The 14,618-nt window shown below is 44.0% G+C and overlaps 1 protein-coding gene across 1 annotated transcript; it reads left to right on the top strand.

Moving 5' to 3' along the window:
• The first annotated feature begins 4,560 nt into the window (after positions 1 to 4,560).
• LOC104653731 (beta-defensin 123) lies at positions 4,561 to 13,904 on the top strand. Its single transcript, XM_010352807.2, has 2 exons — positions 4,561 to 4,709; positions 13,674 to 13,904. Exons 1-2 carry the CDS (start codon positions 4,652 to 4,654, stop codon positions 13,817 to 13,819), a joined length of 204 nt encoding a protein of 67 aa, XP_010351109.1. The 5' UTR covers positions 4,561 to 4,651; the 3' UTR covers positions 13,820 to 13,904.
• The last annotated feature ends 714 nt before the right edge of the window (positions 13,905 to 14,618 follow it).

Raw genomic sequence — 14,618 nt, forward strand, 5'->3', positions numbered from 1 at the left:
TACAACCTCCAATCTGTTTGCAGTAACCCTCACTCTTGGACCCCTGAGATCCCATGTAAGAAGTTCTACTCTGCATGAAGCCCAAGCCACATGGAAGAATCGTGTGGGTGCCTTGGTTGACAGCCCCAGATCAACCCAGCCTCCAGGTGCCACATATGAGTGAAAAACTTCCAGATCCCACCACCCTGAACATTCTCAGGTGAACTCCCAGGTATTGTTATTAGATAATGCTTTCTGTACTATTTCTACATGTCAGAGTTATTAAATGATTATGATGATGTTATAGTATATTAATCATAAACAATTAATAAGAAGCTACTCTGTTTCATGTATTGTCCTACGCCTTTTACATACATTATTCCTTGTGACAATTCAGTGAAATAGGTAACATTAAGATCTCTTTTTACTGATGAAAACTTTCAGTCCATAGAGGTTAAGCAATTTATACAATGTCAGAAAGTTCACAAATGAAAGGTCAAGCACTTAACCCAAGTCTGCCTTGACTTCAAAGTTTATTCTTCAGAACCAGCATCTAATAGGGGCTCTATAAAGTCAACATAGAGTGACAATTTGTGACATCAGAACTAGTGGTTAGGAAAAACTCTGCCAGGAGTTTCCTATTTGAGCTAAAACATGAGTGGGAGGAAGGAACCAGTCACCAAAAAATCAGGAAGAATATTGCACGTAAAGAAAATAGCAAGCACAAATTCCTGAAGTAGGAACATGACTAGTGCATTTAAAGGAGAAAGGAGAGCCAGTGTGGCTGAAAAGTAGTGGGAGAGGAGCAGTTACTATGAGATGTCAGAGAAGTATGCAGCAACCAGATGGTGTAGACCAGGAGGAAGAGTAGGAATGTATCCTAGTGCAAAGAATAGCCATCAGATAAGTCAACATCTAATTCATATTTTTAAAAGGCAAGTCTTTAAAAATTCATATTTTTAAAAGGCACGGTGACTCATGCCTGTGACTCACGCGGGGCCTCCCAGCACTTCGGGAGCCCAAGGCAGGAGGATCACTTGAGGCCTAGAGTTGGAGACCAGCCTGGCCAACATGGCGAAACTCTATCTCTCTTAAAAATACAAAAAAAAAATTAGCTGGCATGGTGGCATGTGCCTGTAGTCCCAGCTACTCAGGAGGCTGAGGCACGACAATTGCTTGAACCTGGGAAGCAGAGGTTGTAGTGAGCCAAGATCGCACCACTGCACTCCAACCTGGGTGACAGAGCAAGACTCTGTCTCAAAAAATAATAATAATAATAATTAAATAAATAATAAAAAATAAAAGGTAAGTCTAGTAGCCCAGTAGAGAATGCAAAATCTAAAAGCAAGATGGGAACCCTACCTGAATATCTTGAGCTGAGAGTGAAGGAGATTTGGCTCCCCAAAGGAAAATCAAGGGGCTGTCACTAGAAGAAAAGGAAATCACTGCTGAGCACACAAGGGTCCATTGCAAAGCCTTAGAAGTGAAGTTTCTGGATTGCAGGGCCTGCATGTTTTAAGGATTTTGATATTGACAACCTCCAAAAAGTTTGGATTTGGATTTGGATTTCCATGATCAAGGTATCATTCTTTCCCTGCATCCTAGAAAAGACTAGGATCATCAATAAAATAATACTTTTGACTAGTGTGGTGGCTCACATCTGTAATCCCAACACTTTGAGAGGCTCAGGCACGCGGATCACTTGATGTCAGGAGTTCAAGACCAGCATGGCCAACGTGGTGAAACCCCGTGTCTACTAAAAATGCGAAAATTGCTTTTTTTCTTTTTTTTTTTTTTTTTTTGAGATGGAGTTTTGCTCTGTCTCCCAGGCTGGAGTGCAGCAGTGTGATATTGGCTCACTGCAACCTCCACCTCCCGAGTTCAAGCAATTCTCCTGCCTTGGCCTCCAGAGTAGCTGGGATTACAGGCACGTGCCACCACACCCGGCTAATTTTTATATTTTTAGTGAGACAGGGTTTCACCATGTCTGCCAGGCTGGTCTCAAACTCCTGACCTCAAGTGATCCGCCTGCATCGGCCTCCCAAATTGCTGGAATTACAGGCATGAGCCACTACACCTGGCCTAAAAATACAAAAATTAGCTGGGCATGGTGGTGTGCACGCCTGTAGCACACACAGCTACTCAGGAGGCAGAGGGACAAGAACTGCTTGAACCCGGGAGGCAAAGGTTGCAGTGAACCAGGATCACACCACTGCACTCTACCCTGGGCAACAGAGCAAGATTCCATCTCAAAAAATATATATTTTTTTTCTTGCCAATTTGATTGGAGAAATGATGCCTCACCATCATCTGAATTTGTTTTTCTTTGATTCCTGGTGAGATTGAGAAGTAGGCCCTTCTGACTCACCATGAATAGGCTATGATGTCTGAGGCCTGGAGGTGTACATATAAGTCTCCCTCTGCTCCCTTGACATCTCCCTTATCCCCTGCCCATTGTGGATACACAGCTACTCCAGAGTCCTCAGGAGGATTACAAAGGCTTCAAAACAAGAGCAAAATTGCTACATTGACTATGCAAGGAGCAGGCCCAGAGATGGACAATGATTACACAGTGTACTTGGGAGTTGGGGTCAAGGGAAAAGACCTGTGATATAAGTGGTTCAGAAACTTGGGGGCTGATGAGGGCAGCTTAGAGAATCCTTATGTGAAAATCCAATTACCCTGCCCTGTTTTGGTGTTGAAAACCTGGATTGCTGTATTCTTTTACTTTCTATGTCTTTTATATAGAGAACCATATAATATGATGAATATATTGATCCCTACTGCACATCTGCCCCAAATCCTTACTTGAAGAGATTGAGGACCAGAGGAAAAAAAAAAAAAAAGTAATTCTGGCCAAGGTCACGTAGAAAGCTAGTAGCAGAGTCAGGACTAGTTACCCAATATTTTCAACTCTGCCTCTGTCACTCTCAATACAGAAATCCTCCATATATCCTGGCATTTCAGATAGTGGGAGAATCTCTTATTTTAGGGAGAAAAGAATCCAACAGATACATTATTTCTCCAGGCCTGGGCAACAGAGCAAGACCCTGTCTCCAAAACAACAACAAAAACAGAAAAAATTAAAAATGGTTTTTAAAATTAAGAAAAAAGGCGCGGTGGCTCAGCCTGTAATCCCAGCACTTCGGGAGGCTGAGGTGGGCGGATCACCTGAGGTTGGGAGTTTGAGACCAGCCTGACCAACATGGAAAAACTCCATCTCTATTAAAAATATAAAATTAGCCAGGTGTGGTGGCACATGCCTGTAATCCCAGCTACTTGGGAGGCTGAGGCAGGAGAATTGCTTGAACCTGGGAGGCGGAGGTTGCAGTGAGCTGAGATTGTGCCATTGCACTCCAGCCTGGTCAACAATAGCGAAACTCCATCTCAAAAAAAAAATTAAATTAAATTAAATTCAGAAAAAAGAAAAGAAATGAAATGAGCCTCCTCACCAAAAATGAACAGCACAGAAAAGGTGGACTTCTAGGCTTTCCAGTGAGTCCCTTCCTAGCCAGTGTCTCTTCTTCTCTTCATTGTAAGTGTTTTAAAAAGAATTATTTTCACATGCTGACCTCACTCTTTCACTTACCTTTCAGTTTTCAACCCCATTGACTGTTTTCTGCCACTTCAGAAATGGCTTTCACTGTTGTTGTTGTTGTTTTCCCTTGTAATCCCTCTGTATGCTTTTATACCCTTGACATCTGTTTCAAGCAGGGTCCGGTCAGAGAAACAGTAATTACAGGATGCAGCTACCACCCAAGGGCTGAGGGAAAGAATGCCTTTTCTTTTCTTTTCTGAGACGGAGTCTCACTTTGTCACCCAGTCTGGAGTGCAGTGGAGTGATCTCGGCTCACTGCAGCCTCCCCAGGTTCAAGCGATTCTCCTGCGTCAGCCTCCCGAGTAGCTGGGATTAGGCGTGCACCACCACGCCTGGCTAATTTTTGTATTTTTAGTAGAGACGGGGTTTCACCATGTTGGCCAGGCTGGTCTCGAACTCCTGACCTCAAGTGATCCGCCCACCTTGGCCTCCCAAACTGCTGGGATTACAGGCATGAGCCACCGTGCCCCACCAAGAATGAGTTTTCAAAACCCGAGTTCAGAAGACGGATTCTGAGTGGTTGGTTCTCAGATCTCTGAGGAAGGGGAAGGATGGCCCTAGGGCAGGTCCACCGCATGTTAGAACCCAGCAGGGGGCTGTGATAGACAGGCTGGTACTCGGAGCTTCATCTCTGTCTGCCGTTTTCCTCTCAGTTTTTGCTCCGGTTATGTCTTATTTCTCATTTTCAACACCAACATGAGCCTTTGTACAGACATTCCTCCACCTGGAACGCCGTTTAAGCTCATCTACCTGTTGCTTTGTATTTATTCTTCAAAACTGCCGTCTTCCCCGACCTTCTGGAGCCGGTGTTTGTGGCGCCTCCTGCTGGTCACTGGGTTCAGGCAGTTTGGAGCTGGGTGGAAGGACGGGAGGTATTAAGTCTTGGGCCCTGGACCTTGTTGGCTGATCTCTCCCTGCTGACCTAAATGACAAGGGGAGGCGTGTCCAGTCAGAGTGTGAGGGCTGTACCCGTGGGCAGCTGAGGGAGCGTGAGCCACAGGCCAGGCACTCCCCCTCTCCCATTAGCTCAGCTGTGGCGTCGGACTTGCAGCTTCACTTTGGGCTGCCTTAGCCATGAAGCTCCTTTTGCTGACTTTGACTGTGCTGCTGCTCTTATCCCAGCTGATTCCAGGTAACTTGGACCTCCTCAAGGAAGGGGCAGGGCTTGGAGACTAAGGCCTGGTCAGGGAATCCCAAGGGTTAGAAGGATGGGCTGCAGGTTGCCATCTGACACCACGTATAGGAGGCAGGAGGCGCCTCACCAGCAGCAGGTGCCAGCTGATAGATGCCAACTACGACATCCAGAACTGCTCTCTCAGCCGCTGCATCCCTCCTCTTCCTGCCCAGCTCCAGGGAGCATGTGGGGGTGGCCTACTGTGTGAGGAGGAGTGGGAGGGGTGAGCAAGAGAAGCAGGAAAGAGGAGAGGCAGGTCTGGGCCTTTTGCAAAATATTCCCCAGAATGAATGAAGCTTTGTGAAGATCACAGCCACCTTAATGGGAGAGAAAACTCATTTGTACTGTAGCTGTCTCTGTGCCAGACTGCACTGGAAGCTAGGACCATGGAGAAAAATGACATGGCGCCAGAGGAGCTAACTGGGGGAGACAGTTAAATAGCATTTACAACCCAGGGTGACACGGCTGTGACAGTGGGAAACCAGGGGGCTGGGCACACATGGTCCAGCCCAGGCTGAGGGAAAAGAGAGTCTTCCTGGAGAGATATCCTAAGTCCTAAAAAGTGAGTCAAAAATAGAAAAGGAAGAAGAGGAGAAAGCAGAAGGGTGTCCCAGGCAGAGAGGTCAGCCTACGCAAAAGTCTAGATGCGGGAGAGAGCATGGGAGCTTCAGGGACCTGCATAACATGGAGGGGTGGGTTAGGAGAGAGGCGGGGGTAAAGCTGAGGAAGCATTCAAGTTCCAGGTCTCCGTGGGCCTCGAATGCCAGGTGAGGGACCCATGGGAGGGTTTAAACAGAGAAGGACCCTGGTCAGACCTACCACCCAGCAATTCCAGCATGAGCCACCTACCCCTTCCTGCTCATCTGGCAGAAGTTTCCACCCACTCTGAGGCTGTCAGCTAACCTTTCTAGAGTCGGAAACGTGTGCCTTTCCTAAACAAGCTGATCTCAGTCCTTGTGTCTTCCTGAGGCCCTAAAACACCACTCACCTGGAGTAGACAGGAAAGCCCAGACCCCGGGTTAAAACCTGCCCCATCATTTTCTGACTCTGTGACCCCCAACAAGAAGCTCAGCTGCTCAGAGCATCAATTTCCTCATTTCTCAAACTGCAGTAACATCAAGTGTGTAATAATGTCAGGTTGAGGGAACAACACTGAACACACTGAAATTTTGGTCTGCAAAAGAAATACGTCTTCTTTATTTTCCATAACTCACCAAACTTTCCCAGGAACTTCCATCCTGACTGTGGGTGTTTGTGGTGGGAGGAGCAGGATGACAGAGATAAATGACATGGCACCAGGGGAGCAAACTAGAGGAGACAGTTAAATAGCACTTAAAACCCAGGGTGACAAGGCACCTAAGGGCTGGGCCTGAACTCAGCAGTTCAATATTTATATTTTCTGCTTTAAAATGATTTCTAAGCTAATTCAATCTCTTTTGAATAAGTGTTGAGTCTTTCAGCATTGTATCTTTCTTCCATCACCCCTTCTCTTTCCTGGGATAGTATCTGGTTATAGGGAAAAGTAACTTGATATGTCATCAAATAATTAATTGCTTCATTCAGTAAATATAGTTGAATGGATTTCTTGTTCCAAGCACTGTGATGGGTGCTACAGGTAGAGCAGTGAATAAAATAAAACAAGATAAGCAAAATCTTATCCTCTTGGAGCTTACCTTCTACTAGAGGACCCAAAGAATTTGAAAAATAAATGAAACATATGGTATGTCAGGTGATGAGTACAGTGAGCAGAATAGGCAGGAAAGGAAATAGTGAACACCAGGGGAAGGGGAAGGGGAAGGTGATTTGCGTTTTTTTTTTTTTTTTTTTAGAGACAGAGTCTCGCTGTGTCACCCAGGCTGGAGTATAGTGGCACGATCTTAGCTCACTGCAAACTCCACCTCCTGGATTCAAGCAATTTTCATGCCTCAGCCTCCCGAGTAACTGGGATTACAGGCGCATGCAACCACGCCTGGCAAATTTTTGTATTTTTAGTAGAGATAGGGTTTGGCCATGTTGCCCAGGCTGGTCTTGAACCCCTGACCTCAAGCAATCTGCTTGCCTCAGCCTCCCAAAGTGCTGGGATTACAGGTTTGAGCCACCATACCCAGTCATTGCCATTTTTAAGGGGGTGCTCATGGAATGTCTTACTGTGAGCTGAGGGAACAACTGGGGTGAGCCATGTGGATATGTAGGGAAGGAAATTCAAGTTGGGGAAAACAGCAAATGCAAGGGCCCTGGGACAGGAACATAAGGAGGTGGTGTCGGGTCCTGTGCTGGACCCTTACGGACTTCTGGGATCACGTCCCTCATTGGATGTGGTCAGTGAATGTCCTGCTAGCACTTACTACTGGATTTCGTGACTGATGAAATCTCTTAGCCCTTTTGGGGTCCCCACTGACTCGACCCTTCATCTCAGCCAGATCTTCCATCTGGTCCCCAAGTTGAGGCTGTTCACACCCTCCCTTACTGCCTTCTGCACTAGGGGTGTACTCTTGGCAGGTCCCTTACTGGTTTTCCTATCTCAACCAGAGATAAGGGAACTTGGGGACCTTCTGGGTCTATTTTATTCAACAGAGAACTAAGAGCGATGTTCAGTCACTTCCCTCAGCCATTTCTAATCCCCCTTCAGGTAGCACCATGTGGTGCTGTATCCATGCTAAAGACAAGAATTTCTCTAAAGAGCTACCAGTTTCCCTGAGCTATGCTCTAAGAGGCAAAGAGTAAGTGTCCTCTGCACTGGCAATTTTTTCCGACCAATCTGGGCATTCATAGCAAGAGACTCTCTTGCCCCTACTTTTCTCACATTAATTATCTCTACTTCCTGAGTGTTCAGGTCAACCAGTAGACGGCTAGCGGGAGACACGTGAAAGGTCTTTGTCCCTAGCTTGTTGGTGCGTCCACCATCAGGCTGGCAGAATGAGGCATGGGTTCTAGCAGGGCTCTCAGGCCCAGTGCTGCTGCTGCAGGAGCTGGATTTAAACTTCCAGCTTCCCTGGAAATTATGGGCAGAGTATTTCCCCTCTACTTCCCATTGGGTATGGTAGTGGTGACAGAGGTTAAATGGGAGCTACTTTAGCCTGACCCTCAGCTTTAGCCTCCTATAGCTTATGGTGAAGTGGTATTGTCTGAACCCGCCAGATTCACCTAATAATGTATAAAGGAGCTCTTTGAAATTTGGAAATCCCTGAACTTCCTTGATAAATGTTGGTCCTTAAAATTGTCTTTCTATGCACAACCCTTATCTCATTTAAGCTGAGCAATGAATTTGTTGTTCTGTTGTTCACCATTCCCCCAAAACCCAGAAACTCTGCCCAATTCTGCTTTATGACAATCAATGGATCTTATGATTAAAGGGGATTGAAATATGCATCACTTTAATATTTTCAAAATATTGTCATACTCACTGTTAGGTTAATTGTGGGAATTCAGGAGACATATGTAAAGCCCAGAAACCCAGCAGAGATGAGATTTAGGTGGGACACCTGCCCTTCCATTATACATCCTCACAGCACCCTGAGTTCTTTCTTTATAATTTTCACCAGACTCTAGTTAATCAAATATCTGGGTATCTATTTTTTAACGGCTCTTTCTCCCCTGATTTGACTGGAAGTTCTCTGAGGGTAGGTGTCTCGCTCATGTATAGTTTTATCTCCAATGTATAGGCCTCTCAGTCTATATATGTGAGTATTTCCCTGGTGTAGACATCTGGAAAGGAATTGCTAGGTAAAGACTGTGTATAGCTTTAAAATGAGTAAGTTATTGCTCAGTAGCCTCCACAGATGCTAAAAAATGTGTATGAATGTCATTCCCCTCACTCACCAATAGTTCCTCTTGACACTTAAATTAAAAATTGAGATTTTGTTGTTAAATGGTCGCTTTTTCCTTATCTTTTTGTAAACTAAAACACAGAATCACAGGTACTGCACACCACGTAATACAAGTGTGCAGCTTAATGGAGGTTATAAGTGCACATCCTTGTAACCACCGTGCAGGTCAATGAACAGAGTATTGACAGTCAGCCCAAAAATGTCTCCACCTATTCCATCCATCACAATTGTCTTCATCCTCCAAATTGAGCACTCTCGTGACTTTTATAGCAACCAGTTCTCTGCATTCCTTTACAGTCTCATTGCTAGGGGTGCATCCCTAGACACCCTATTTATACTGTTAAAATCTGATATCTCTTTAGATTCCTTGAATTTTTTAATTTACTGGTTCCATATTCATCCCTTTCTTATCTTTACAACTTATCTGTGGAAAATACATAAGTCATTTGATCTATAACTTTCCACAATATAAATTTTGCTGATTGCATACTCAAGGTAAAATTCAACGTGTTCCTCTGACCTCTGCATTTCCTGCAAATTAGCATCTGTATCCAGAGGTTTGATCAGGCTCAAGTTCTCCCATTTTGGCAAAAGTTCCAGTTTTTTATGTTTTTATATGTTGTTTCATTAGGAGGCACATAATATCTGGTTGTCTGTCTTTTAGGACAATAGGAATCAATGATGCTCAAAGCCTAGATCCATTAATTTTTTTGGCCATTACAAAATGATAATATTCTATTAAGTGATATTCTCTATTTAACTGGAACAGTCATATGAAAAAGATACTCCTCATTGTCTACTATTTGATTTCTTAGCAGTACAGTTCATGTAGGAAAGACAGAACACGTGCTTGATGATTTTTCTTTATTTATGAATCTGCAAGAAATAATCTATTGTCCTATCTCCCCCAGTTGTGACCAAATAATTTTTTGTTTCATTTTGTTTAGATGGAGTCTAACTCTGTCACCCAGGCTGGAGTGCAGTGGCGTGATCTTGACTCACTGCAACTTCCACCTCCCAGGTTCAAGCGATTCTCCTGCCTCAGCCTCCCAAGTAGCTGGGATTACAGGCACACGCCACCACACCTAGCTAATTTTTGTAATTTTAGTAAAGATGGGGGTTTCAGCAAATTGGTCAGGCTGGTCTCGAACTCCTGACCTCAGGTGATCCACCCACCTCAGTCTCCCAAAGTGCTGGGATTACAGGCATGAGCCACCATACCTGGCCAACAAAATAATTTTTATATCATTAAAAATACATGGATTTAAATATATTTAATGAATTAGCATTCATTACGATCTTTATTCTTACAGAAACTGCAATTGTCCCATCCGTGGCTGGGGAAGCCTCTTTAATATGATCCTCGAGCATTATGTTACATATCCCTGGTAATCTTTGACAGCTTCCTTGTGATCAAGTCCATCTTACAAAGACCATAAGGACACACCAGCAGTCTGACAGTTAGATCTATTAACTTACCACAGCAAAGGAAACTGCACACCAAAGGGTCTGTGGGTGGTTGGGGGCGCAGGAGGAGTCACCAAATGAAGAAACAAATAGGGTTACTGTAGGATGAAGGGAAAGGGCAGATTCAAGTATAATGGAAATGAAGCAGAGTCTGATAGACTTCAAGGCAAGGGAGGGCCACAGGGCAAAGTGTAAAGGAATTAACATTAGGCCTAGGCTGAGAAATGGATTCAGGATCCCGTTTCCATGGAAAGTACAAAATGAGGAGAGTTGTGGAATTTTGTCTTCCAAAACCCCTTATCTGACACCAGCACCTGGCTCTGAAATCAAGACTGCTTTTCTGTACTGAAAGGCTCAGTTCCTGGGGGAAGAATATAACATTTCCTTCTTGCTGATATGATTTCAAGTACAAAGTTTCCGAGAGTTGTGATTAGAGAAAAGAGGGTTTCTCAGCACTTTGTTCTTTTGTTAATTAACAAACGCAGTTTCACAGGTTCACACTGGCTATCTGGAGTGACGAGACAGTCTAGGCTGGTCTTGTGCAGTTCCTGCGCCAGGTCTTGAATTAGTTCTAAGTTTTATAGCAGACATCTTCACCCCAGTCTCACCTCAAATAAAAACATGCCAATTCGCACACCGTGTAAGAACCTTAAAACAGTATATTGTACTTCCATTTCACCTCCCCCAGCCTTTGTGCTATTGTCATACATTTCACTTCTATGTATGCTATGAACTCCGCAGTACAATGCTGTTATTTTACTTTAAACAGTTATCTTTTAAAGAAATGTCTTCGGAGGCATAGTCTGCGGTGAGCCAAGATCACGCCACTGTGCTCCAGCCTGGGGGACAGAGTGAGACTCCATCTCAAAAAAAAACAAAAATAGGCCCGGGGTGGTGGCTCACGCCTGTAATCCCAGCACTTTGGGAGGCCGAGGTGGGAGGATCACCTGAGATCAGGAGTTCGAAATCAGCCTGACCAACATGGAGAAACTCCATCTCTACTAAAAATACAAAATTAGCCAGGTGTGGTGGTGCATGCCTGTAATCCCGGCTACTCAGGAGGCTGAGACAGGAGAATCGCTTGTACCTGGGAGGCGGAGGTTGCGGTGAGCTGAGATTGCGCCATTGCACTCCAGCCCAGGGGACAGTGCAAGACTCCATCTCAAAAAATAATAATAATAAATAAATAAATAAATAAATGTTTAATTGAGAACAAAAGTTGTTTACATTTACCCACATAGTTGTGAGTTCTGATTCTCTTTACTCCTTTATGTAGACATCCAGATTTCCCTCTGGTACCATTTTCTTCTGCCTGAATAACTTCCTTTAACATTTCTTGTAGTGAAAGCTTTCAGTGATCAATTTTCTCCATTTTCAAATACCTGAAAAAGTCTTTATTTCTCCACTTTCAGAGTATTTTTACTCTGTAAAGAATTCCGGGCTTTTTCCTTTTATTACTTTAAAGATCTCTCTCTACTATCTTCTAGTGTGCAGTTTCTGACAATAATTCTCCTGGGTTGTTGTTTTTTTTCTTGAAACGGTGTCACTGTGTCACCTAGGCTAGAGTGCAGTGGCGTGACCACAGCTCACTTCAGCCTCGACCTCCCAGGCTCAAGTGATCCTCCCACCTCAGCCTCCCTAGTAGCCTGGACTACAAGTGCACACCAACATACCTGGCTAATTTTTCTATTTTTCTGGAGAGACAGGGTCACACCTAGGCTGGTCTCAAACTCTTGGGCTCAAGCGATCCTCCCACCTCAGCCTCCCAAAGTGCTAGGATTTCAAGTGTGAGCCACCACACCCAGCCTCTTCTAGCATTTTTATATTTCCTCCTGTGTACAAAATGTGTCTTTTCTTCTGGCTTAAGATTTCTTTCTTTCATAAGATTTTGCAATTTGATTATTTGCATGCTTCTCTTTTGGTTTTATTCAGCTTATAGTTCACCAAGGGTCATGGTTCTAATGGGCTTAGAGTTTTCATCAAACTTGAAATTTTTCAGCCATTATTTCTTCAAATACTTTTTATGCCTCTCCCCTCTCCTCTCCTTTTGGTATCCCAATTATATGCATGTTAGACTACTTGTTATTGTCCCAAGTACTCTGACACTCTGCTCTTTTATCCCCCCATCTTTTTTCTCTCCATGTTTCATTTTGGATGATTTCTGTTGCTATGTCTTCAAGTTCGTTTATCTTTTCTTCTGCAGTCTAACCTGCTATTAATCTTACTAAGTATGTTTTTCATTTAATATTTAATGTTTCATCTCAAGTATTCCTTGTGAATATATACATATATATGTTTTTTGTTTGTTTGTTGAGACAGAGTTTCGCTCTTGTTGCCCAGGCTGAAGTGCAATGGCACAATCTCGGCTCACTGCAACCTCCGCCTCCCAAGTTCAAGATATTCTCCTGCCTCAGCCTCCTGAGTAGCTGGGATTACAGGCATGTGCCACCACGCTCAGCTAATTTTTTGTATTTTTAGTAGAGACAGGGTTTCTCCATGTTGGTCAGGCTGGTCTCAAACTCCTGACCTCAGGTGATCCACCCGCCTCAGCCTCCCAAAGTGCTGGGATTACAGGCTTAATCCACTGAGCCCGGCCATTAAAATTTTTTACATCTTTATTTCTTCTCATCATGCTCATGGCTTCCTCTACCTGTTTTATTACTTGGAGCATATTTATCATAGCTGTTTTATCATCCTTGTCTGCTAGTTTCATCATCATTGTCATTTCTGTGTTGGTTGATTTATTTTTGTCCTGAGTATGGCTCATATTTTCTTGCTTTTTTTTTTTTTTTTTTTTTTTTTTGGTATGCCTGAAAAATATTTTTACACTTTCGGTTTCTGTATTTTGTTATACTCCTTTAAAGAGTGTTAGATATTTTTCTGGCATGCAGTTAAGCTAGTGGGAATCAGATGAATATTTTCGAGACTGACTCTAAAGCTTCGTTAGGATGGGTACAGGGTATTCTTTAGTCTAGGGTTAATTTAGCCCCCTCTACTAAGGCAATAGCCTTCTGAGTACCAAATGCTGCAAATTTTACAGGGTCTTTCCACTTAGGCAGGTGGAAACACAAGCTATTCCCAGACCTGTGCAATCATTGGGAATTGTTTTGCTTACTTCTTTTTGGTGTTTGCTATTTTTTCCCCAGGCTTTTGGTAGTTTCCTCTTGCACATGCACAGAAAGGCACTTAAAGACTAGAGGGTGAGCCAAGCATGGTGGCACATGTCTGTGGTCCTAAGCTCCTCAGGGAAACCTAGGTGGGAGAGTCCTTTGAACCTGGGACGAGGAGGTTGCAATGAGCCAAAATCATTCCACTGTACTCCAGCCTGGGTGACAGAGCAAGACTCGTCAAAAAAAAAAAACAAAAAAAAAAAAAAACAAAAAAAAAAACACCACTCACATAACAGGCTTTATTCAGCTGATGTACACCAAGGTCACTCTCTCAGTCAAAGGCGGGGAGCAAAAAACAGAGAGTAAAGGAAAAACAGTGATAGGTGAAAAGGGTCGAAGGCAAGGGAAACAACGGACCTTGTATCACATCTGTTTCCATCCATTTACAGACCTTTCAAATCCAGAGCCTACTTCTTAGGACTGACACTGTCTCCCTTCTTTTTTCTGCTTTGTGTCAGGTGGCACCCAAAGATGCTGGAATCTTTATGGCAAATGCCGTCACAGATGCTCCAAGAAGGAAAGAGTCTATGTTTACTGCCTAAATAGTAAAATGTGCTGCGTGAAACCCAAGTACCAGCCAAAAGAAAGGTGGTGGCCATTTTAAGTGCCTTGAAGCCTGAAGCTGTGAAAATGCAGATGAAGTTACCCAGTGGATTCCCACACTCTTATCAATAAACACCTCTGGCTGATCCCTGCGTTTGCCTGTTAGTGAAGCCCAGCAGCTGTCAGGAGTGCCTTTCGGGTGGTTTGGGATGTCAAAACTGTTTTCACAATAATAATAAGACATTTTTTACTTTTTTTTTTTTTTGAGATGGAGTCTCGCTCCATCTCAAAGTCTGGCCCAGGCTGGAATGCAGTGGCGCGATCTGGCTCACTGTAAGCTCCACCTCCCGGGTTCACGCCATTCTCCTGCCTCAGCCTCCCCAGTAGCTGGGACTACAGGCGCCGCCACCACACCGGCCTAATTTTTTTTTTTTTTTTTTTTTTTTTTTTTTTTTTGCATTTTTAGTAGAGACGGGGTTTCATTGTGTTAGCCAGGATGTCCTTGATCTCCTGACCTTGTGATCCGCCCACCTCGGCCTCCCGACATTTTTTACTTTTTTAAGCTCTCTCTTTCACAAATGTATAGTGGAATTTTCTGGAATCTCCATGACATATAATGACATAATTGTTCTGGCAGCTAATGAAAGATGTGCTTATGTGCTCTTGTGTAGAATTTTTTAAGGTAGAAGGCTTAAGATATAAGTATGTTCGGCTGGGCGCGGTGGCTCAAGCCTATAATCCCAGCACTTTGGGAGGCCAAGACGGGCGGATCACGAGGTCAGGAGATCGAGACCATCCTGGCTAACCCGGTGAAACCCCGTCTCTACTAACAAAAAACTAGCCGGGCGAGGTGGCGGGTG

This window comes from Rhinopithecus roxellana, chromosome 13 (assembly GCF_007565055.1).
Source record: "Rhinopithecus roxellana isolate Shanxi Qingling chromosome 13, ASM756505v1, whole genome shotgun sequence".
Lineage (NCBI taxonomy): Eukaryota > Metazoa > Chordata > Mammalia > Primates > Cercopithecidae > Rhinopithecus > Rhinopithecus roxellana.